Source organism: Saccostrea echinata, unplaced genomic scaffold, assembly GCF_033153115.1.
Source record: "Saccostrea echinata isolate AGI-Se365-2 ecotype Australia unplaced genomic scaffold, CSIRO_AGI_Sech_v1 ptg000022l, whole genome shotgun sequence".
Lineage (NCBI taxonomy): Eukaryota > Metazoa > Mollusca > Bivalvia > Ostreida > Ostreidae > Saccostrea > Saccostrea echinata.
The window spans coordinates 2,598,418-2,621,277 of record NW_026889771.1 but is presented as its reverse complement, the minus strand read 5'-3'; the positions used below and the strand labels follow the sequence as shown (position 1 = coordinate 2,621,277).

Below are 22,860 nucleotides of genomic sequence, written 5' to 3'. Positions count from 1 at the left end.
CTTTCTGAGGGGTAGTGAGCAGCGTTTGTGTAAATGAATAAAGTTTAATGATTATATAAAGGATATTTAGCTCTCCTGGTTAAAAACAATTTTTTGCAGAGAAAAAAAATACAAAGTATGTTTTTTTTTAATCATTAACATTTAAACTCACATTTCAGCTTGCAGATTAACTGAAAATGCCGGAGAAGACTGCATTGGTTTTTGTCCAAAACATTGCCAGCAAACAGAAAAGTGTTTGAATGAAAATTTTACATGTCCTAAGTGTACTCCTGGATGGAAGGGTCCTCATTGCACTCAAGGTGATTTTTATTCATTTTAATTTTCAGTTATTCATTATTCATGCACTGCATTCTTATTTAACTTTTTTAAGTAATTCTCTCCCAATATTTTATTTTCATATTTCAGTTGTTTCTTGTGGAAGACCAAATGTAGCCAAAAGAAATATGTCTCTTTCTCCTGATTATTCTTCTTATAAATTTAATACAACAGTAACTTTTACGTGCCTCAAAGGATTTATCATACGAGGATCTACACAAGCTGTTTGTGGACCAAAAGGGATTTTCATTAATCATGATGATTCTAGATCTCCGTCATGTGAAGGTAACATGTAAAGCATTGCGCGGTAAATGGAAGTGAAATATGCAATAAATAATTATTATTACACTAATTGCTTTTACTGTATGTACTTGTTTGCATTTAGTAGATATTTTTTTATCGAAAAAAATTCATTACAAAAATTATCTTTTGTATGATTTTGTTCGTTTCTTTTTACAGACATTACTGATAAGTTATTCATAGAAATGTTCCTTGTTTAAATGTAAAAGAAACATGGTGATTTATGTATGAATGTTAAAATCAAATAAAAGATTCTTTACAGCTGTGACTTGTTCCAATCCTGTCAATCTATCGAATATAATAAAGATTCCTTCAAAAGCGAATTATAACTACCATGAGAGGGTAAACTTTTCTTGTGTGAGAGGATACTTTCTTCAAAAACCGACAACAGCTGTGTGCGAAACAACGGGTTTCCGGTATACAAATGAATATCCACATTGTACAGGTAAACCTTGCAATGCAAATCTTTAAAGTCTTTTTATCACATTTTATCGAGATTACTCACAATTTATCTTACCTTTATTATTTATAGAAATACGGTGTAACAGCTCAGCTTTAACTTTAACAAGCAGCAATTTGGTCCTAGATCCGCCTGAACAAATATACGCATATAATGTGACCATAACCTTTTCATGCAAAGAGGGGTACAACCTAAGGGGCTCTAAGTCAGGAACGTGTTTACAAAACAACGTCATTGATTTTATGCCTGGCCATGAAAAGCCACGCTGTGAAGGTAAAACTGTTCTGCATTATGCACATACTATGGTACAGCAAAGAAATCTTACTGAAGATATTTGATAAATCAAAAATCAATGAAATTAAAGTAATAACTTATTTACAGATTATATTCCTATTATATTTAACTATAATCTCATACAAACACATCGTGTTGTATTTAACAATGTATTCAAGAATATAACAAAACTTAATGCACATATAAAACTAAAAGAAAATTAATGTGTAATGTTTATAAAATAATGCATTTTTTAATCAATTCCTTGAGCACTTTTTTGCAAATATTGAAAGTTAAATTCGAAGTCTATAAAGCTACGCAGCCAGATGCAGTTGTTTGTATAAGATAAAGTTACATGTTTAAATTTAGTGGATGGGTGCATATTGATTAAGAAACTACATGTAGAAAGATTATCTTGCATTGGATTAATACCTTCGCTATCTGTAATCATAATTTCTTCAATATTAACTCCATGTTAGAATTTAGAAATATAGCATGAAGTTTAGGGTGATGGTCGCATAAGTACTGAGAAGGACATTGCTTGTACAAAGCTGTTCTTCATGAATATCCTCATTATCTATAATAAGACTGCTTCTTGATTACCCAGATTCTGACTTGAACTTTCATATTTTAGCAACATTGTAGGGCTCATTATTACGGCTACATTTTAGAAGAACTCGGTTTTAATTCTACATCTGAAAATCCAATTTTTGGTTCAAATTCTGTTAAAGATGAAGTACTTCAAAACCACATTTCAGTCTTTACATTTCAGTCAAGGATAGTGAGTTTGATCTACCCTACCTATTCTGGATTCATTAACTTCCTTAGAAAGATACAGCACATTCTCTACCACTCCCCTATCTTTACTTCTCACAAAAATAACTTCTGATTGATTGATTATATTTTGTTTTACGTCCCATTCGAGAATTTTTCACTCATATAGAGACGTCACCATATACCGGTGAAGGGCTTCAAATTTGGACCTATACTGGGCACTCAAGGCCATTGAGCAGTGGAGGTTCTTTATCGTGCCAACTCCCACCGCGACACGGGACTTCGCTTTTTAAGGTCTGATCTGAAACCCCGGCCTCCCGATCACGAAGCGAAGAAACTTTAGACGCACTGTGCTACAGTAGATTCAAGATTGGTGTTAATAAAAGTGGAATCTCAAAAATTCCAAAGAACCTATAGAAAATATCAAATCACAAATCTTTTCAAAAGTCAATATATACATTCAGTGTAATTTCCTATATGAAATCCATAGAAATCTACAACATTCAGACCACTAAAACACAAATGGAACCTTGTCACTACGCGGTAGAATACACAATAGGAACTACATACAGTTTAAATACACTGGATATATCAAAATATATATTTTTTTGGCTCAATTTGATCAAAAACATTTACCCTATTAATATGTTATAGAAATATACCAATTGAACGTTTAAAATAAATTTAAGGACCCTCTATACACTAGAGGAAACTATTTTTTGGATATTGAGAAAATTATAATTATGTAAAGGTGTAAGCATTGAGCTTATCTATCACATTCTCAGCATGGGGTGCCTTGCATTTACCCCCAGGAAAATGTTCAAAGACAATGAAGTACTGATGAACATAAATCACTGTTGTTTACTTAAGTGGGCAAAATACCTGCAAATGAAGTGTTCTATTTATTCATCTCGGCCATTAAAGTGTTATGAATGCTTGATTTGATCGCAAATTAAGTAATAAAGTGTACATTTCAATTTATTTTATTCTTGATCAAAGGGCAGATCAGTCTATCTGCATAAAAGTACCACAAACTCAGAACTCTCTAGTGTGCAGTGTATAGAGGGCTCTTAATATATGGAAATAACGAACAGTATTTAGGCTCAAAAGTCCATTCAAACAAGACAAATCAGGAGCAGAGCAAACACTGACCTCCAAAACATCAGAGGTGGGATCAGGTGCCATGGAGGAATGAGCATCCCTGCCGACCGATCACATCCGCCGTGTGTTCCTTGTCATGATCAGGAAATATCGATAATTCAGTGTGTAAATAGTGGCCAAAAAATGAATATGAAAAACGTTAGTCAGCATTTGACTTAGTGATAGATTGTATTTGCTGACAAGGTCATTGTATCGACCATAGAACTTACGAAAGGATGACTTTAAACGAGACTGTTGATATTCTGTTTCATTAACTTGTTTGTCAGTAACTTACCTCGTTATAGAAATTGTCAATAATTACAGCATGCTCTGTCGTATCGAATCAACTCAGAGATTTAAACCCCATATGCAGGTGATGAAGGTATATTGCTGCATAAGTAAGGAAAGCTGACAATTGAAAAGTAAAAGTCATCACGTTTATCATAAAGCTTTGTTGTTAGATTACCATTAACCTCTTTTTCTAGTAAAATATCCAATTATGAAACAGTTGTGTCAGACTCCGTGGTATCTTTAATTTTAAACTCACTGGGATATATCGTGTCGACATATGAATAGAAATAACTATTGTTTATTGATAAAACGTCGTTGGTATATCAAAATGTCGAGTTGAAGACCATAGCAAGAGTTTTCTTTTTCTCATGCATAAGATTTTGAATAAATTCTGCTTCATATGAATACAAAAATAGGTCTGCTAACAAAACGAGGCACAATTGATACCCATGGGATTTCCAACAGATTGTTGGAAGACCTGGTCTTCAAAAACCACATGGATTTAGTCAATTAGAAACTGAAGCATCTTTTTAATATCAACTTCAGTGTACTTGTGTGTACAATCAAAATGTTTTTTTTAACTAAATAATTTTGCAAATGACCAATGACAAGGTAAGTAAATTTATGAGTTCCATTTTTAGCTCACCTGATCGGAGGCTCAAGTGAACTTTTCTGATCAAAGAGTGTCCGGCGTCCGTCTGTCGTCCGTCGTCTGTAAACTTTTCACATTTTCGACTTCTTCTCAAAAACCATTGGGACAATTGCAACCAAACTTGCCACAAAGCATCCTTGGGTGAAGGGAATTCAAGTTTGTTCACAGGAAGTGCTGCGCCCTCTTTCAAGGGGAGATAATTAAGAATTCGTGCAAATTTGGTGGCATCTTTTAAAAAATCTTCTCAAGAATCACTGGGCAAGAAAAGATGAAACTTATGTGAAAGCTTTATTGCATACTCTAAATTCAAATTTGTTCATATCATAACCCCCTGGGGGTAGGGCGGGTCCACAAGAGGGGGTCAAAGTTTTACATAGGAATATTTAAGAAATGTCTTTAAAAATCTTCTTCTAGAGAACAGCAAAGCCATAATTAGTCATATTATTACAGAAGTATCCTCAGGTAGTGTAGATTCAAGCTTCTTTCAATCCTGACCCCTAAGGGTAGGGCAGGGCCACAACAGGGGGGGGGGGGTCAAAGTTTACCATAGGAATATACAGAAAATATCTTTAAAAAAATCTTCTTCACAAGAACAGCTAAGCCATTATAAGACATATTAATACAGAAGCATCCCCAGGTAGTATAGATTTAAGTGTGTTCAAATCATGACCCCTGGGGTAGGGCGGGGCCACAAAGTGGGTTAAGGTTTACATAGGAATATATAGATGTAATGGTTAAGGGGCATTTGAGTAAAACACATTGAAGACTTCAAATAGTGGAATGATCTGACAACCCTTGGAGTGGACTAAGCTAAGGGTATATAAGGCAAAGCTTTGGGAAAGTCAGGCATTCAGAAGGTAGCTGTAGAAGTTGGATGATGAATCAGCAATAAAGAAGTTAAGGTATTCCATCCTAATAGCAAAAGATTCAATGAAATTGAATGCATAAAAGATATCAGGTGTTGAATACTCAGTATATTTAGACAATTCCCATTTATTACTATTAGCATTTAAGGATGGGATGTGTCCTAATTTATGACCTTGAATTTTGGTAAGAGTTATCTCCCTCTGTTTTTAATTAATAAAAAAATCAATTTTAAGAAATTCTGGTAAAAAATCGTTTTCAATTATCATTCTATTTCTAATGTGTTTAAGTGCATTTTTCCACTACAGTATTTATAGAATTCTTATTATTTGAATTTTTATTTTTTAAAACATTGCTCCATAGACTTCAATGAAATCTTTGTTAAGTACTTACTGCTTAGTTAATTACATTTTTTTGGTAAATCCTTTTCTACTGTAAAATGCTTTAAATTAATATCAGAGTATTATGTATGTGATGGACATTTAAAGATAGAGGATGGAAAAACTTAAGGGTAAGAGCAAAATAAAAGTATAAAATTCATAAACACCAGTGGCAAGTGTCCTAGGGAATTGATGTTAAGTTTTTGGTGTAGTAAATCTGAAGAAGATTGAGAAAACTGGTTCTTATCTAGCAATGGGAACCTAGGGAGAAACACGGTGCAAGTAGTACCTTACCCAGTCCCCATCTCTAGATAAGAGAAATTTTAAGTACTGTGTGATATACCCTCATGTAGAGCTGTCTTAGTAATCATTCCATTCATTAACTCAGACAGAGTAAAAGGAAAACCTATATATCTCTTATAAGAATCTGATCATACCATTACTTAGGAAATATCTTTGAAATCTTCTTCTCAAGAACAACTAAGCCATTATTAGTCATATTTATACAGAAGCATCCTTAGGTATTGTAGATTCAAGTTTGTTCTAATAATGACCCCTCAGGGGTTTGGGGCACAACAGAGGATCAGAGTTTTGCAAATGAATATATGGAAATCATTTTGAAAAAAATCTTTTGCTCAAGAAGAGCAAAGCCATGATTAGTCATATTATGATAGAAGCATCCTCAGGTAGTGTAGATTCAAATTTGTTCAAATTTACGGCGGGTAGGGTGGGGCCACAATAAGCAATCAGAGTTTTACATAGGAATACATAGGGAAAAAAATCTTTAAAATTCTTCTGTTTAAAAACAGCAAAGCCATGATTAGTAATATTGATATAGAAGCATCCTGAGGTAGTTTAAATTTAAGTTTGCCCACCAACCCCCTTTAAAACTTTTTAATACTGAACTGCTTTCTGCTTCTTCCTAGCCAGTGTGCTCAGGTGAGCGATGTGGCCCATGGGCCTCTTGTCATTGAAAAAGTAGCTGTCAATGATGTCAAAAAGCTTGGACTTTACTTTATCATGGGGAATGGTTGTATATAAAGTTGAAAAGTCGTAAGTTTTCATGTTATTGATTTTGGAAAAATTTTGTCATTTCAAACTTTCCTAAAGTTCCTTGAAATTTTTAAGTATCCACATCTGATTTACACCACTTCTAGAATATATTGTTGCACGTACTCCTGAAGTTTCTCCTTCATTGCTGTTAATATTTTAGTGAGGAGTAAAGAAAGAGGCTTGGTAGAACATTTACTGGAACCCGCTATGTATCTTTGTTTGTAAGGGTGTTAATGAATTTTCGGAATCCAATATAAAGTAATTCAAATTGACATATGATTTTGAAAATTCTTTTTTTTTTTGGGGGGGGGGGGGGGGGGGGCTATTCCTTTGAAGAAAAAAATTATTCTAAAACCTCCACATGAGAAGAAGAAAACACTTACTGCTGCCTTCAACTCGTCAATCAGTTAAATCGACTAGTTAAATCAGTTTTATCAATTAACAATTGTTACTTACATTCATATGTCGACTCGATATATCCCAGTGAACTCAAAATAAATGACACCACGGAGTCACAATTGTTACATATTTTAATGTTTTACTGACTATAGACGATAAGGGACAACTACACTGTGTGACACACGAAATGACTTCAGCTTCAATCGTCCACTTTTCTTTATTTATGTAGTAAAATTCCGTTATCAGTTTGACACCTACATATGGTTTTTATGTCTCCAAACTTGGTCGATACTCAATAGCATGCTGAGTACGATCAATTTTTAAACCGAGGCAGGCTAATGACAATAACTTGATGTTAAAGGGATTTTAACAACCTGGTTCAAAGTCAATACGTCGTTAATTCTATGGTCGTTTCGAAGAAATTAATAGATAATACAACCTGCCAATGGGTCGTTGTCTTGACTGACATATTTCATTCCAATTCTTGGGCCTATGTTTTTATATCAAATTTGACTAAGGATTATTCTATTTACCTGATCAATACATAGGGCTTAGATGGCAAGTGTGACCGGTCCACAGAGGGTGCTTACGCCTCCTAACGCATCTGATCCTGCCTCTGGAATTTCCGGAGGTCCGTGTTTTATGAACTGTTCACAGATTTGTTTTGTTTGTAGTTTGTTTTTCTTCTTTTCTTTTCTTTTAGATCGATCACTGTTCGTTATCTTCAATTATTTCATTTTTCAGCCGTGAAATGTAAGAAGTCGTCTCTTTCGCTGGCAAACTCAGTCTTTACGCCAAATAATCCGATATACAACTATTTGGACATTATAGAGATTTCATGTAGGGAAGGCTATAATCGACACGGCTCATTTCAACTTTACTGTGGACAAGGAAACTCGCTTTTATACAATGGTACCCCAACCTACTGTGAAGGCAAGCATTTTGAACGGTGGATTAAACACCAATTTAAATATCCTCTCTATATCTGATTTTCTAAGAGTTTAAAAGCCTCTTCTGAACATCATTGTGTATAATACGTTAATTGAAAATTAAATAGATTTGGAGGACCTTAGCACTTGAAACATTCTTATATAGGTTATGATTTCCGATCTAATTTCAGAAGGTCCATCTGTTACTGAAACTATTTCAACTATTTTTATATCACAACAAAGTTTTATTGTCAGATATTGAAATTGATTAATCGAATGATATAACCTATACATTAATCATCTATCTATCTATCGATCGATCGATCGACTCACAATGATGGGAGGAGGTATTTCCATTCGATTCATACTGTAGTAATATATGTTTTATTTTCTTTACAGCTATACAGTGTAATGAAACGGCTATTGTAATTTCTCACATAATCATAGACGAGAGGAAATCATACAACTACAACGAAACAAAAACATTTGACTGTTCAGAGGGCTTCATCAGATATGGATCAGCAACAGGAACATGTAAAGACACAAACAAATTTCTCTTTTCCTCCGAGTATGGCGTCCCATCATGTAAAGGTTGGATTTACATAATAAAAACTTGTGAAAAATAACTGCACAGGGGTATACATTTATTGATAAAACGGACCTAGGTCTTTATATTTTATCATTATTATGTTGTATATAGGGTATTTTTTACGTCAATACCTTATACTTACAAGAAGAAAAAAGGAAATCTTGATATAGCAAGCCAAGATATTGATACCACACAAGACGTTCAAAGACGTTCAAATACATATTTACCGAGTGTTTACACTTCGCACATTTTACCGGGTGTGACCAGTCGACCGGGATGCTTACTCCTCTTAGGAACCTTATCTTAGGTGTTTTTAGGAGACTTTGTTTTTTTTTTTTTTTTTGCCCTATTCACGATTTGTTTCATTTACTTGATTTGTGAGATTGATCAATGTTCGTTATATCCTTATTGTCTGGTTGTAACAAAAAATCGCTTATTTCATTGAATATGTAATAATTGAAATGTTTATTCGTTACATACAAAAATATGTATATATGAAAATAAGATAGAAAATGAAAGCTCGAAAGCTTAATTTTAATGGAGTCCTTTATTGTTCGGATGTTGGCACAAAGGGATCAATTCCGTGGGAGGAATCTGGAGAAAACCACGAGTCCAAGCGAGCGACCTTACCCTCTCACAAACAAGCACTGCCGATCACTGGGATCGAACTCGATACCCTGATGCCCATAAGTAGAACAAATATTTTGAAGTTATTACTGTGTATATTTCTCCAAAAATTTCAATTTAGAAATGTTTGACGAATTTAGTGAGGAGAAGGGAGTGTATTTATTTTTCCCCTTTCTCTTAAAACATAATGAGCACCCTTGCCATTTGTGTATTTGCTATCTTTTCACAGCCATAACGTGCAACGAATCAGCTATTAGAATTGAAAATCTCTTGAGGAATGCAACGGCTATCTACAGTTACAATCAATCAAAAGAATTTAAGTGCAAAGAAGGTTACGTTAACACTGGATCAAACGAGGGGACGTGCAAAAATCAAGATGGTTTTGAATATTCATCAAAACTTGGTGAACCATTTTGCAAAGGTATGTAGCTTGCTCTATTATTAGATCACCTGAGTCACTAAGGTGACCTATTGCAATCCGTTTTCGTCCGTCGTCATGCGTCGTCCGTACGCGTCTTTCGTCGGTTGCTAACTTTTGAACATTTTCAGCTTCATCTCTGGAACCGTTGAACCAATTTCAACAAATTTTAATAAAGAGTATCTTTGGGCAAAAGGGGGTAAAAATTGTGAATGTGATGGTCCCTGCGCCCGAGGGGTGGGGCCAAATTTATCAAAATTAATGCAAATTTGAAAAATCTTCTTCTCTATTCCTTGACATCAAGCAGTCAAACTGTTTTCATGATTATAACATATATTGTACAATCAGTCCTTTACCAAAATTGTGAAATTCATAACTCAGGGTAAGGGGTTGTGCAGTTAGGATGGGACTCTATTGATCATATAGTGAAACTGCATAAATTCTTTAAAAAGCTTCTTCTTTCTCCCTGTAAATAAAACAAAGAAACTAAGTGCATGGTTATGATGAGCAGGGGTGCCTCTTCCAAAATTGTGTATATCATGGTCCCTCTAGTATTAGGGTGGGGCTCTATTGATTATATAGTGAAAATGCATTATTTCTTTAAAATCTTCTTTTCTACTCCTGAGTATTAAGCAAACAAACTTTATGCATGGTTATGATGAGCAAGGTTACCTCTTCCAAGATTATGAATAACATGGCCCTGGCTAAAGGGTTCTAGTGTTTGGGGGGGGGGGGCTATTGATTATATAGTGAAAATGCATTAATTCTTAAAATCTTATTTTTTGCTCCTGTGAATTTGGAAGACATACTAGGTGCATGATAATTATGAGTAGGGGTGCCTCTTCCAAAATTTTGAATTTCATGGCCCCTGGTTCGGAGTTCTGGTGTTGTGGGGGGGGGGGGGGTATTGATTATATACGCAAGTGAGTTAAGGCTAGGTATAGGCATTTCTATGCAAATAAACTAATTAAGATGCCTAAGGACTATGCCTCTTATGCAGAGAAAGTAAAAACTTTTTTGTATAATGCATACTTTGTATCCGCGACATGAAATAGCCATTACACATTAGGAAGTCATATTATGATGTCATTTCTCTTTATTATACAAGATTTAAAGGGCATCAACAAAAAAAAGCTTATGCGCAAGGGCATTCTCTATTTTATCTAACTGAAACAAAGCATATTTAGAAGCAAATTATTACAAGGATTGCTGATGCTGCTGCTGCTGCACAAATATCAACAGCTCATTTGTTTAAATATCATTTGTAAAGTTTTAAGTTGAAACAGGGTAAAAATGTACAGTCCGGTATAAATTTCCTCAGATCCTGATCAAATGAGAAAATGCCTAGGATTTGTCCAGCAGTTTTTAAGTCTATAGAATATTATTCTTAACATTTTACAATTTTTATGTAAAATTAAATAGGATAATCCCTTGGACCGAAGCTGTTTTATTGATGTGTTATATTACCACCAGTAAGAAAGATCAATTACGTCATAATATGACGTCATAATGGGTACTGAATATAACATGTCATGGGTACTATAGTCTGTCCCACCAAGCTACTGTCACCACTTTTTGCAACATATCTCAAAATATATGAATACCTTGGCCTTCAACCTAGGTCCGATCGATAAATCATTTTTTTTCCAATTTTCCTCCATTTATCCGAACCCTCGAGTTCAACCGGTGTATTGACACGGCGGCAAATTCAAAGTCTACGGGGATTTAACATTGCCAAAATGGCCGTCACTTCGGAAGGGGATCCATCATTATTCGTGGATTTCCGTACTTTACCGTCATTGACGTAATGACGTAACACACTTTCGGAAATTCTCTGTACTTACGGACGTCCGGAAAAGCATACCGCCCGAGAGTTACCAAGCACCTAGGCTAATACACATGTGTATTTTAAAATTAGTGATAAAATACGGAGTTTTAAGCATACATTGCATATCAATTGACAGAAGAAGTTTAAAAGAGCTAAACACTGCGACCCATTTGAATTCATATACTCAAGGAATCGTAAGTTTGAATTTTAAAAACATTCGAGGCTGCAAAATTCCAACCAAGCAAGAGTGCCATGACTGCTTTGCCAAAACATGTAAGCGAATACGTTCTATAGAGTGTAAATGTAAACAAAATCTACAACTTTACCTTGCACTGAGTAAATCCCAAACACAATATATATATAGTTCAATGTAAACACGATTAAACATCTTGTCACTTCTATACATGTCCCGAAAATGCACTTCCTGGATTTATATACTTATAACACTTATCACACCATATATCCACCTTTGTTAATACTTTTTGAATCTTTGTGCAAAACAAGACTTGTAGTCTGCATCAAACTACGTCACCAGTGGATTTTGACCTTGCCCTTCGAAAACTTCCTGTATCGGCATTAGGTAAATCCGGGCCCTGAGATTTTAAACATTTTATATCAAGTCTTTCCATTAATAAACGCCAGAATACCAAAGATCAAGGACACACTCAAACATGTACTCATGGAATACATTTTATTTTTTTTTATTATGTCTGTAGATTTTGCATGAATATGAACTTTAAAAATATAACCAGGGATCTCTACTAACTATTAGAGTATATAGGTCCCTGATATATAACACACACTTTTTTAAAAAAAAAATGTATATTTGCAGGAAATATAAATTCTTGTCGAATCCCTCTCATATCATTTTTTCCACCAGTGGATTTTGACCTTGCCCTTCGAAAACTTCCTGTATCGGCATTAGGTAAATCCGGGCCCTGAGATTTTAAACATTTTATATCAAGTCTTTCCATTAATAAACGCCAGAATACCAAAGATCAAGGACACACTCAAACATGTACTCATGGAATACATTTTATTTTTTTTTATTATGTCTGTAGATTTTGCATGAATATGAACTTTAAAAATATAACCAGGGATCTCTACTAACTATTAGAGTATATAGGTCCCTGATATATAACACACACTTTTTAAAAAAAAAAAAATGTATATTTGCAGGAAATATAAATTCTTGTCGAATCCCTCTCATATCATTTTTTCCAAACATCAAGAAAAAAAATAATTAAAAACTATAGACAAAATTAAATAAGCATAAATAATACAAAGCATTTTACAGCTGTTTTATTTGGAAACAAGAATTTAATTGTAGAATACAGAATAGCTAGCTGATGAAGACATCAGACAGACCAGCACAAGCAAAGATGATTAAACCACCCAAGGTACCTGCAGATACATGTATATGGCCTTCTATATTTTTTGAAAATTGAAAATTTGTGGAATCATTTTATTGGGGGGGGGGGGGGGGCATTAATCAGCTGTTAGTGGGCAGGCATTAATTCAACTGGTTTGTGCAGAGTCTGACATAATTCATAAGGTTAACTTTAAAATACATAGTTAAACATGTTAAAGATTCAATGAATTGACAAGTTGAAAAAATAAGTATTTGTGGGAATATAAATTAGTGGATATGTTTGACCCACCTATCCTCCCCCAAGAACAATGATGATTCCACAGTAAATGCTGCCAATTATTTTTTTTTAAAATACCAAATAATTGAGTTATGTGTCTGAAACCGACAAAGTAAATACTTGTTGAAGTTATGCTAATTTACATCTTCTTCTGTGCAAAGTAAATTCACACTGTAATAATTAAGGGTATAACATACAAATTCAGAAGAAGAAATGAAAGTCAACTGCTCTGTGGTGGTGTTGTTTATGGTTTGAAAGTCCCTTCAGCCTTGGTACAATAGAAAAGTCTTGACTCATATTCAACACAATGAAGCCAAGAATGAAGCTATGAATGAGTTGGAGAGTGGGTATCTTGTTTTTTTTTTATTTACACTCTTAACAGTTCTGTTGAAAATGGTTTCTGCCTTATCCAGTGTCCAGATCACTAAGTAGACTACCAGTTAATATTTGTTTCAGCCATCACTTTTGGTCTGAAATAGATAATAAAACACATCTTAAATGTTATTAAAATTCTTGAGAATGAAAATTTATGGTTAAGTAATTGAAGTGAAATTAGAGAATGAATTTCAATTCTACATGTACCAAGATACATGTAGTATGAATTATATACATATGGAAACTACAATTTTTATTTTCAGATTCCAGCCTGAAGTATGCAATTCAGACAGAGTAAAGACATTTTAATATTTTATATATACATGTGCATGTATAACTTACTAGTCCAGAAGATTCCTGAGACTCTTTGATTCACCCAATTACATGAATGCCTTCGAGTCTGGTCATCATAACAATGTACTCCAATTTTTTTAACCTTCAAAACAAAAAAATTATGTAAATAAATATAAAGGCATAATCAAGTATACTTTACTTCTTTATTACAATGTGCTCATGCACTGTATACAATATGCATGATCTCAGTTTTCTGGCCTTTTATTTAGTACATGTATGCTAGAATACTGTACATAACTTTAATTTTACAAATGAATGTTTTGCTAAATTTTTCTTTTGGACATAAAGAATTGAGGCATTACAAGGTGAAGATAATCCCCCACTCTGAGAAAAGACATTTCTTAATTCTTAAGTTCATGATGTTATATTTCACAAAAATTGTATTGTCAATATCATCTTTTACACATTTGCTTCTTTTATTTAATTGAATAACTTATTGATTAGTATTTTTTATTTTCAATTACGAAGGTATGTGGAAAGAAAAAAAAAAGAGCCGAAGGCTCAAGTGAGCTTTTCTGATCAAAGGGTGTCCGGCGTCTGCCATCTATAAACTTTTTCGACTTCTTCTCAAGAACCGCTGGGCCAATTTAAAACAAACTTGCAAATGTGACAAAGCATCCTTGGGTGAAGGGGATTTAAGTTTGTTCACAGGAAGTGCCATGCCTTCTTTCAAGGAGAGATAATGAAGAGTTCATGAAAATTTAGTGGCATCTTTAAAAATCTTCTCAAGAACCACTAGCTAGGCAAGAAAAGATGAAAATTATGTAAAAGCTTCATTACAAATTACATTACATGTACAATCAAGTTTATTCATATCATAACCCCGGAGGGGGGGGGGGCACAAGAGGGGGGTGAAGTTTTATGTAGGAATATATGGGAAATGTCTTTAAAAATCTTCTTCTCGAGAACAGCTTTGCCACTATTAGTCATATTAATTCAGAAGCAACCTTGGGTAATGTAGAATCAAGTTATCCTCAGGTAGTGTAGATTCAAGTTTGTTCAAATTAGGGGGTGGGGACACAACAGAGGGTCAAAATTTCGCATAAGAATATATAGGAATCATCTTGAAAAAAAATCTTCTGTTCAAGAACAGCAAAGCCAAGATTAGTCATATTATTATAGAAGCATCCTCAGGTAGTGTAGATTCAAATTTGTTCAATTTTAGGATGGGTAGGGTGGGGCCAGCCGCCACAATGAGCGATGAGCATTTTACATAGGAATACATGGGGGGGGGGGGGGGATCTTTAAAATTCTTCTGTTAAAGAACAGCAAAGCCATGATTAGTAATATTGATATGGAAGCATCCTGAGGTAGTGAAAATTTAAGTTTCCCATTGACATTACTAACAACTTTTTTTTTTAGAAATGTAACTCTTCCTTGAACTTTGAAAATTGTAATATATCTCACAGCAGGGGATTGTCCTGTATGCTCTCTTTCTTTATTGTTTGAACAAAATGGGTTAACTATGGGGTAGATGTAAGTCAATGAATTTCAAATTATGAACTTTAAAGAAATACCAACCCCCCCCCCCCCCAAAAAAAAAATAATAAAGATTTCTTTTTACAATACTGGTGAAAGAAAAAAAAGAAATCTCAAGGGTTGTATACCAGGGAAACTTGCAGCATTACCATATTATGAATTCCAACTTAACAAAAAATTGTTAGTGAAAAAGAGAGGGGACTGAGGAACAATCAAAAAAAAAATCACACTGCCTTTCACATGAAGGGATGAAATGTAACTGCAAAGTTAGTACTGGAAGTGTGAATATTTCAAAATGGGAGTATTTGGGGCATGCCCCCTCCTCTGGAAATTTTAGGATTAACGTAATAATTTGCATTCTGAGAGCTAATCTAAGTTCATTTATTTTATAATAAAATGCAGCATGCTTACTTTATCCTCAACTTAATGTATATTTAATTGAGAATTTTCTGTAACTAAAAGGGGGAAATTTGACATTTTATTCATCAGGTGAAAGGATTGTTTACAGTTATAATGAATTCTGTGGACCAACTGTTGCGTTTTAGATATGTTCCCTGTGACTGAAAGAGAAAGTAGACCTATCATATAAAATATTAAAAATCTTAAGCTTCTTACAAAAAAAAAGTCATTACCATTATAGATCTACTGAAAGTTTTCGTTTTCCCCCACTAGGCCTACTGTGCAGATATGCATTGGGCGCTTTCGCCGAATAATGCTTGATTTTGACAAATCATTAGCACTTGAAAACACTTCTTTTGTGGGTGTACTTTCAGAAGTAAAAAAAAAAACAACTTACGTTTTCATGGGAGGAAGCTGTAATTTACACATCATGTCAACATCTCGTTTCTAGAGCATGAGCAGTGCGTTATCCACAACTTGTACTGCATTGAATTCGGATTATTTTCTCTCAGTTTATGAGAAAACTCGTCAAAATATATTTGAATGCAAAACAATACTTATATTTTTTACCAAAACACACTGAATTGCTTTTGTTGAATTTTTAGGATTTTTTGTAATTTTAATTTGGAAAGAACGACTACTCCCTCGATAAACTGGTTTCCTGCCCCGTGATCTTGACGCTAATGGACGAGTTTACCATGTTAAATCCCCGTAGACTTTGAATTTGCCGCCGTGTCAATACACCGGTTGAACTCGAGGGTTCGGATAAATGCAGGAAGTTTGGAAAAAAAATGATCTATCTCTCGAACCTAGGTTGAAGGCCAAGGTATTTATATATTTTGAGATATGTTGCAAAAAGTGGTGACAGTAGCTTGGTGGGACAGACTATAAGTATGTAGAAGAAAATAAATCAAAACTCTCTATAAATAATAATTGTACCTCAAAATTATGAATTTTGTGACCCCTTGGTCAAGGATTCTGGTATTGAGAGGGGAGGGAGCTCTATAAGTGTCAATGCACACATTCTTTCAAAAATTTTCTCTTCTGCTCCTGGATATGTAGCAGATAACTTACTGCATAATTTTGATGTGCAAGGATGCATCCTCCAGTATTTTGAACTTTGTGTCCCCAGAGTCAGGGGTCAAGTTGACCACTTGGTCAATTATTCTGATGCTGGGTAGGGCTAGATTAATTTGTATTCTACTGAGAGAAGTTATTCCTCTTTGCTATTCACATATGATAATTAATCACTATGAATAATGTAATAAGGTCAAATTTAATAAGATATTTATACAAGGATTTTTTATGATATATCATACAAAAAGTTCTTTCATAGTTCTTAATGGTCAAGTAGACTTGTTAAGTATACATGTAGATAAATAAAAATGAGACAAAAGTTCCTTCTCTTTGTATATTTCTTTAGGCCAAATAAAAAAAATATGTATGGTTCCGATTACCCGACCGTCCCTATTTTATACCCCTGTCCCTAAACTTTTTTTGGCAATTTTCATATTTTTTCCGGAATTTCCCCAATTTCCATCAATGACTCCGGTTTAAGTTTTAATTTCAGCAATGACGGCCTCCTTGCACAACATAGTGCAAGTGTATAATAGTGTTAAATCCAAAGAAAGCTAGCATGTAGTTGTCCCCCTACCAATATTGACTAGTATATTATCACATCACATCTAAATGTCATTTGCAAAGCAGTGATAGGTATTATTTAGAAAAATTAAGAAAATCATTTTGTTAAAAAAAAAAGAAAAAAAAAAGATCCCTACCTACCTACCCTAATTTTTTTGGAGGTGTAACCGGAATCACACATATTTTTTTGTTTGGCCTTATAGACCAAGAAAAGCCAATTTGAGACGGAATGAGATGGGTTTATCAATTGTGCTCAAGCATTATTGTTTTCTTTAGTTTACAAAATAATATTGACATATAGGGACAGGTACAGATAAGTAAGTAGATGTAGTTTAAGATTTATTAAGGAGTCCTATACTAATTATTTTGTTGATCCCTAATCATTATATTTTTCTTTCTTTTGAGCAACATAACTTAATCTATCAGTTTGTTGTATTTCATACTTCAATGGATTATACTCAGGTGACTGTTAAGGCCCTTGGGCCCGTTGTTCAAGACATATTGCAACTTGAATTAAATTATTTATATAGAAATGAAGCTGAAAACTATTTGTAAAATACTGGCCGTAAGAATCTTTATTGAAATTATATTACCGATTTGTTCTAAACTCACCTAGAGAGAAAAACGTATTTAGTTCCATGGGAGAGGGAGAGGGCTGAATTTTAAAATGAAAGGATCTTCTAAATTTCCCTCTCTGACTTACACTGATTTCAGATACTAATACTAATTGTATTGTGAATAAGAGCATAGTTGTTTCCCTTTCCTGGTGGTTGTGAAGTTCTAGAACAAAATTATTTGTTCATAAGGCTAATAAAAAAATTAAATTAATTTTTTTTCTTTCTTGCTGGCATTTACTGGAAGATTCCCGATAAAACTAGAATTAGATATCAGTAAAAAGCCCCCTTGAAAGACTGACATGTTTTCATTTGGACAATATATTTCGTTGTGGATATATCTCGATAAATTATGAGAGTCTATGCTGGAACTGTTTCTTTTCTTTTAAAAGGTTTTACAATTTGTTTTCCTCTTGGCAGAAAAAGATCATTTTCAATCAATTATCGGAGCATTGTCTGGAGGGATACTCGGTGGAATTGGTACATTAGTATTTATTATTATTGCACTGGTACTCCTCAGGTATGCTGTTTCAGGTTACATTATTGTTTCATTTTAAGTGTATTTCATCTGTTTAACTATTTTCTTTTTAATTCGTGAGATAATATTTTCTTGATAACAAATGCTACTTTTTCCAAGAACCCCCATTCTGCTCATCATAACCATGTACTTAATTCATCAGCTTAATATTCATGAGCAGAGGAGAAAATTTTCGAAGAATTAATGCATTTTCAATGTAAAGGTTACATGTTAATGTTGATCTTAAAATTTATTTCACATAAATTATAATAAACACACTTTCTTAACACTAAGTCTAAAAATATTTTTAAAAAATATGTACTAATTTATTACTTCTGTAATGTTGTTTATACTGTATATATCATAATTACAGAAGGAAATCTTCAAATGTAAAAGCAATTGCTGCACCCTGTCCCCCAGACAATGAGCAAATGCTAAGCAACTTAGATAATCAATATGCAGAGGTCAAGAAGCCATCGAGAAAGAAAAAAGGAACTACAGCCTCAAAACTTAAAACAGGTAAGTCAGTTGTAATACACATACATAAATCATCATTCTATGTACTATTTATTCTTCTTGAAATAAACATTCATTGCATCTTGACCTTTTTGCTTCTAAAGAATTAATGTATTAGGTCTCAATCAAATGATAAGTACAGTCAAGAAGATTAATAACTAGAGTGTTACAAGTGTTCCATGGAAGGCAGATGTCGCCTGCTTTATAGCATCATTAAAGATGTAAATAAGGTCAGATACGTATTTATTTGATATTAGCTTTATAGTTCTTGTATCAACCTGCAAAGAAAAAATAAATCATTGATAGTTAAACTGCGAAATAATTTGATAATCGAAAATAAATGATTTTTCAACCTTCAAAGCTAAAATGAATAATGAAATTGAAATTATTAATTATTAATCACATGTTTCAAACAATCCTCCAAAAGAGATGTCTGTCTTTACTTCTATTGTCCGTCTAAACAACGATTCGTTTTGGAGTACCGATACTAATGTGTTTTCATAGTATTTAATTTTTTAGCTTGTGTGGTAATTGTACATGATGCAGTTTCAAAGTACAGTGTCATGGTCTCATTCACATGTGATATAATAATCTAAATATCAAAACACTGCCTCTCAAAATACAAAAAACGCAAGTTAAATTGAACCGTCTGGAGTATTTTTTGCAAAGTAGTTGAAATGTCAAGTGGACTGTACATAACGCTATTATTTTTTTACGTATGACAAACAGTGCACATGCTTAATAGCATAGCCTTACCTCTTAAGGGGGCCGACTGGGGTTTTCATTGCGCAATACTTCGCGCAGCATAGTAAAATAAAGCGTATTTACCCTTTTAAATCAACTATTTTTACATAATTTATAAAAATTAACAAATTTAGGAAATCTCAGGTTAAAATATCTAATTAAGTTTTTAAATTACTGATTTTTTAAACGATTTTTCAAATGACTGGTAGATAGACGTCGTAATAGTGTGTTTTTGACGTTATGAATAACCGAAGTTCTTGAAGCGGGGTCATTAATTATGCCATAAAATAAAAAGTATAAAATACATGCTCTTGAAATTTTTAACATAGGAAATTGAGAATCTAACAATCATTTTTATCATTTTTTATGTCAATCTGTGGTATCTGTCATGTTTTGTTATACTCCATAAAAACAGGAAAATATCATGAATTTTGACATTTTGAGATGCCCCCTCTGGAAACCAGACGGTAGAATTTTGTGTTTCTTGCACAAAATGTACAATATAGTATTACCCATCAAATAACATAATTTGAGCAAAAAGTCTATAGTAGCATTTGTATAATCTGCTCAGAAGTGCGAAAAAATGATATTTTCCTATATAATCCTATAGTAAATGTACATGTACATGTATTCTGAAATGGTCCCTAAAAATAACCAGACGGTAGATTTTCACTAAACTTGGTATGTATACTGAAGTCAATGTAAGGTACATATGAGTTTCTCTATAGTAGTTTTCACACAATAAAACCCCAGTCGGCTCCCTTAAATGTCAAAATATGCTCTATATCGGAACTATGAACTATTTTAAAAAGAAGATTAAAGGTTAAGTTCAAGGGTCACGAGGTGGTAGCCTTTGAATTTTACACAATCCATATTGCCAAGCAATATATATGAAAAATAATAAATCCGTACCTCTTATAGTCCTCGAGGAATACGGTTTGACAGTCGGACTGACAGACAGACGCCGGCTAAAGTGATCCCTTCGTGTTGCTCTGCTCTGCAGGCGACACAAAAATGCCTTTTAAGAAACAGTTTCTATATAGCTAAAACTAATTAATGATTTTTTCAATCAATATTTTATGCAATATTAAATGAAATCATTTGAATTTCATTGTAGAGAGTAACGATGGATCACAAACCTATTGTAACGTGAACGCCATAAATGAGGATAACTGGAATATGCCAGATCAGAACGTTTACTATGATTTTTCACCAGCGTCAAATCCATCGGAAACTGCGATCAAATTATTCCTGTTCAAGGACTATGTGGAGAACAAGAAAAGAGAAATCAATTTTTTCAGCGATCAGTTTAAGGTTACGTATACATGTACATGTATAATGATAAGCCATCTAATCCTATAATGATCACTTTCATTCCTTTGAAGAATACTGGTATATCAAGTAAAGGCAATAATTACTCCATTGAAGCAAGAATTACCTGTGCTCAATGTTCACAACATAGTTCTGTGGTTGATGATTTATCTTCAAATGAATTTTCTTATATCATGCTTCTTATTATTATTGAAAGATGTGTCTGTGAAACACTGATGCTCCCATATGGCAACTTAGCAAAGGTTAAACTTACTCAAATGCAAATCAAATATGTTGGTACCTAAAGTAAGGTCTTGTCTCGAGGAATATACCTGTGAAATATGAAAGCCCTAGCAGCAACCATTGAATAGATATGGAAAAGTTTAAAGTTTTTCAAAAGTAAGTCAAACATCAAGGTCAAAGTCAAATGGTCAAAATTAATTGTGCCTTCTCACAAGAAATATACAGGTGAAATATGAAAGCTGAAGCACCAATCATTCAAAAGTTATGATAAAGGTTGAAGTTTTTTCAAAAGTAGGTCAAATCCAAGATCAAGGTCAATGGATTACAATTGTTGGTATCCAAAGGAAGGTCTTGTCACAAGGATTACATATGTGAAGTATGAAAGTCTTAGCATCAGCGATTCAAAAGTTAGAACCAAGGTTAAAGTTTTTCAAAAGTAGGTCAAATTCCAAGGTCAAAGGGTCAAAGTTGTTGGAATTCAAAGGAAGATCTAGTCACCAGGATTACATATATGAAGTATGAAAGCCCTAGCACCAATGGCCAAGGTTTATTTTTCAAAAGTAGGTCAAACTCCAAGGTCAAGGTCAAAGGGTCTTAGTTGTTAGAATCCAAAGGAAAGTCTTGTCACGAGGATTACATCTGTGAAGTATGAAAGCCCTAGCACCAGCCGTTCAAAAGTTGTAGCCCATGTTAAAATTTTTCAAAAGTAGGTCAATCTCCAAGGTCAAGGGGTCAAAGTTGTTGGTATCCAAAGGAAGTTCTTGTCACAAGGATTACATATGCTAAGTATGAAAGCCTTAGCAATAACCGTTCAAAAGTTATGGCCAATGTTAAAGTTTTTCAAAAGAAGATCAAACTCCAAGGTCAAGGTCAAAAGGTAAAAGTTGTTGGTATCCAAAGGAATGCCTTGTCACAAGAATTATACCTGTGAAGTATGAAAGCCCTAGCACCAATTGTTCAAAAGTTATGACCAATGATAATGTTGGAAAAAAATTTGCAAAACTGGGTCATTTTTTTCTTTTCATGAGAGAGAGAGAGAGAGAGAGAGAGAGAGAATTTATTTAACCCTATCAAATTCCAAAAGCTATAAAATCTTCTATTATTTTTTTAAAGCCTAAAATCGGTATTTTTCTTTTCAGAAATTTCATAGAGGTCTTCAGTTTTCGGCTACGGCTGCTGTAGCGTCTGGCAATAAGTCAAAAAACAAATACAAAAATATCTATCCATGTAAGAGTTCATTCAGAATTGTATCTTTATTATATATACGTTGATACTTCATTTCATGACATATGTCTTTTACAAATGTTCATAAAAACATTTCAGTAAACAAACTTCAGCATCGTTTTTTGCTGCAACTAACTCGCTTTCAATTATTTTTGTGACAATGCTTACATGTACAATTATATACATTTTTTAATCAATTGTTTATATTGATTTAATACTATAGACGATGAAACACGTGTTAAACTGAACACGGAAAATGAACATGCAAAACCAGATTTCATCAATGCATCTTTTATACACGTATGTATAGTATTACAAATATATTTCAAAATGATATCAAAGTATTGTCTAAAAACTTACTTGTGTGTAATTCTTTGGCGAAACTTCTTCGAAGTTATTTGTTGTAATTAATAATGAAATTTGAACATTCATTATAGGGATATGGAAAAGTAAAGGCATATATTGCTGCACAAGGTATACATTGCAATTAATTAATGATTAA

The 22,860-nt window shown here is 33.5% G+C and overlaps 1 protein-coding gene and 1 long non-coding RNA gene across 2 annotated transcripts in view; one reads left to right on the top strand and one right to left on the bottom strand.

The window, feature by feature from the left end:
• Window positions 1-22,860, top strand: part of LOC133190631 (receptor-type tyrosine-protein phosphatase kappa-like) — a gene marked incomplete at its 5' end in the record, with an annotated part of 40,832 nt that overhangs the window by 11,867 nt on the left and 6,105 nt on the right. The window contains 11 exons of the mRNA XM_061326322.1: window positions 159-299; window positions 406-600; window positions 878-1,060; window positions 8,230-8,421; window positions 9,168-9,467; window positions 18,224-18,323; window positions 18,694-18,839; window positions 20,698-20,894; window positions 22,274-22,361; window positions 22,582-22,658; window positions 22,796-22,832. Coding sequence (XP_061182306.1) covers window positions 159-299; window positions 406-600; window positions 878-1,060; window positions 8,230-8,421; window positions 9,168-9,467; window positions 18,224-18,323; window positions 18,694-18,839; window positions 20,698-20,894; window positions 22,274-22,361; window positions 22,582-22,658; window positions 22,796-22,832 — 1,656 coding nt within the window. The remainder of the gene's footprint in view (window positions 1-158; window positions 300-405; window positions 601-877; window positions 1,061-8,229; window positions 8,422-9,167; window positions 9,468-18,223; window positions 18,324-18,693; window positions 18,840-20,697; window positions 20,895-22,273; window positions 22,362-22,581; window positions 22,659-22,795; window positions 22,833-22,860) is intronic.
• Window positions 12,766-16,007, bottom strand: LOC133190224 (uncharacterized). Its single transcript, XR_009721579.1, has 3 exons — window positions 15,946-16,007; window positions 13,659-13,752; window positions 12,766-13,411 (listed from the first exon to the last, which is right to left on the bottom strand). It is a non-coding gene; the product is annotated as an uncharacterized LOC133190224 (long non-coding RNA).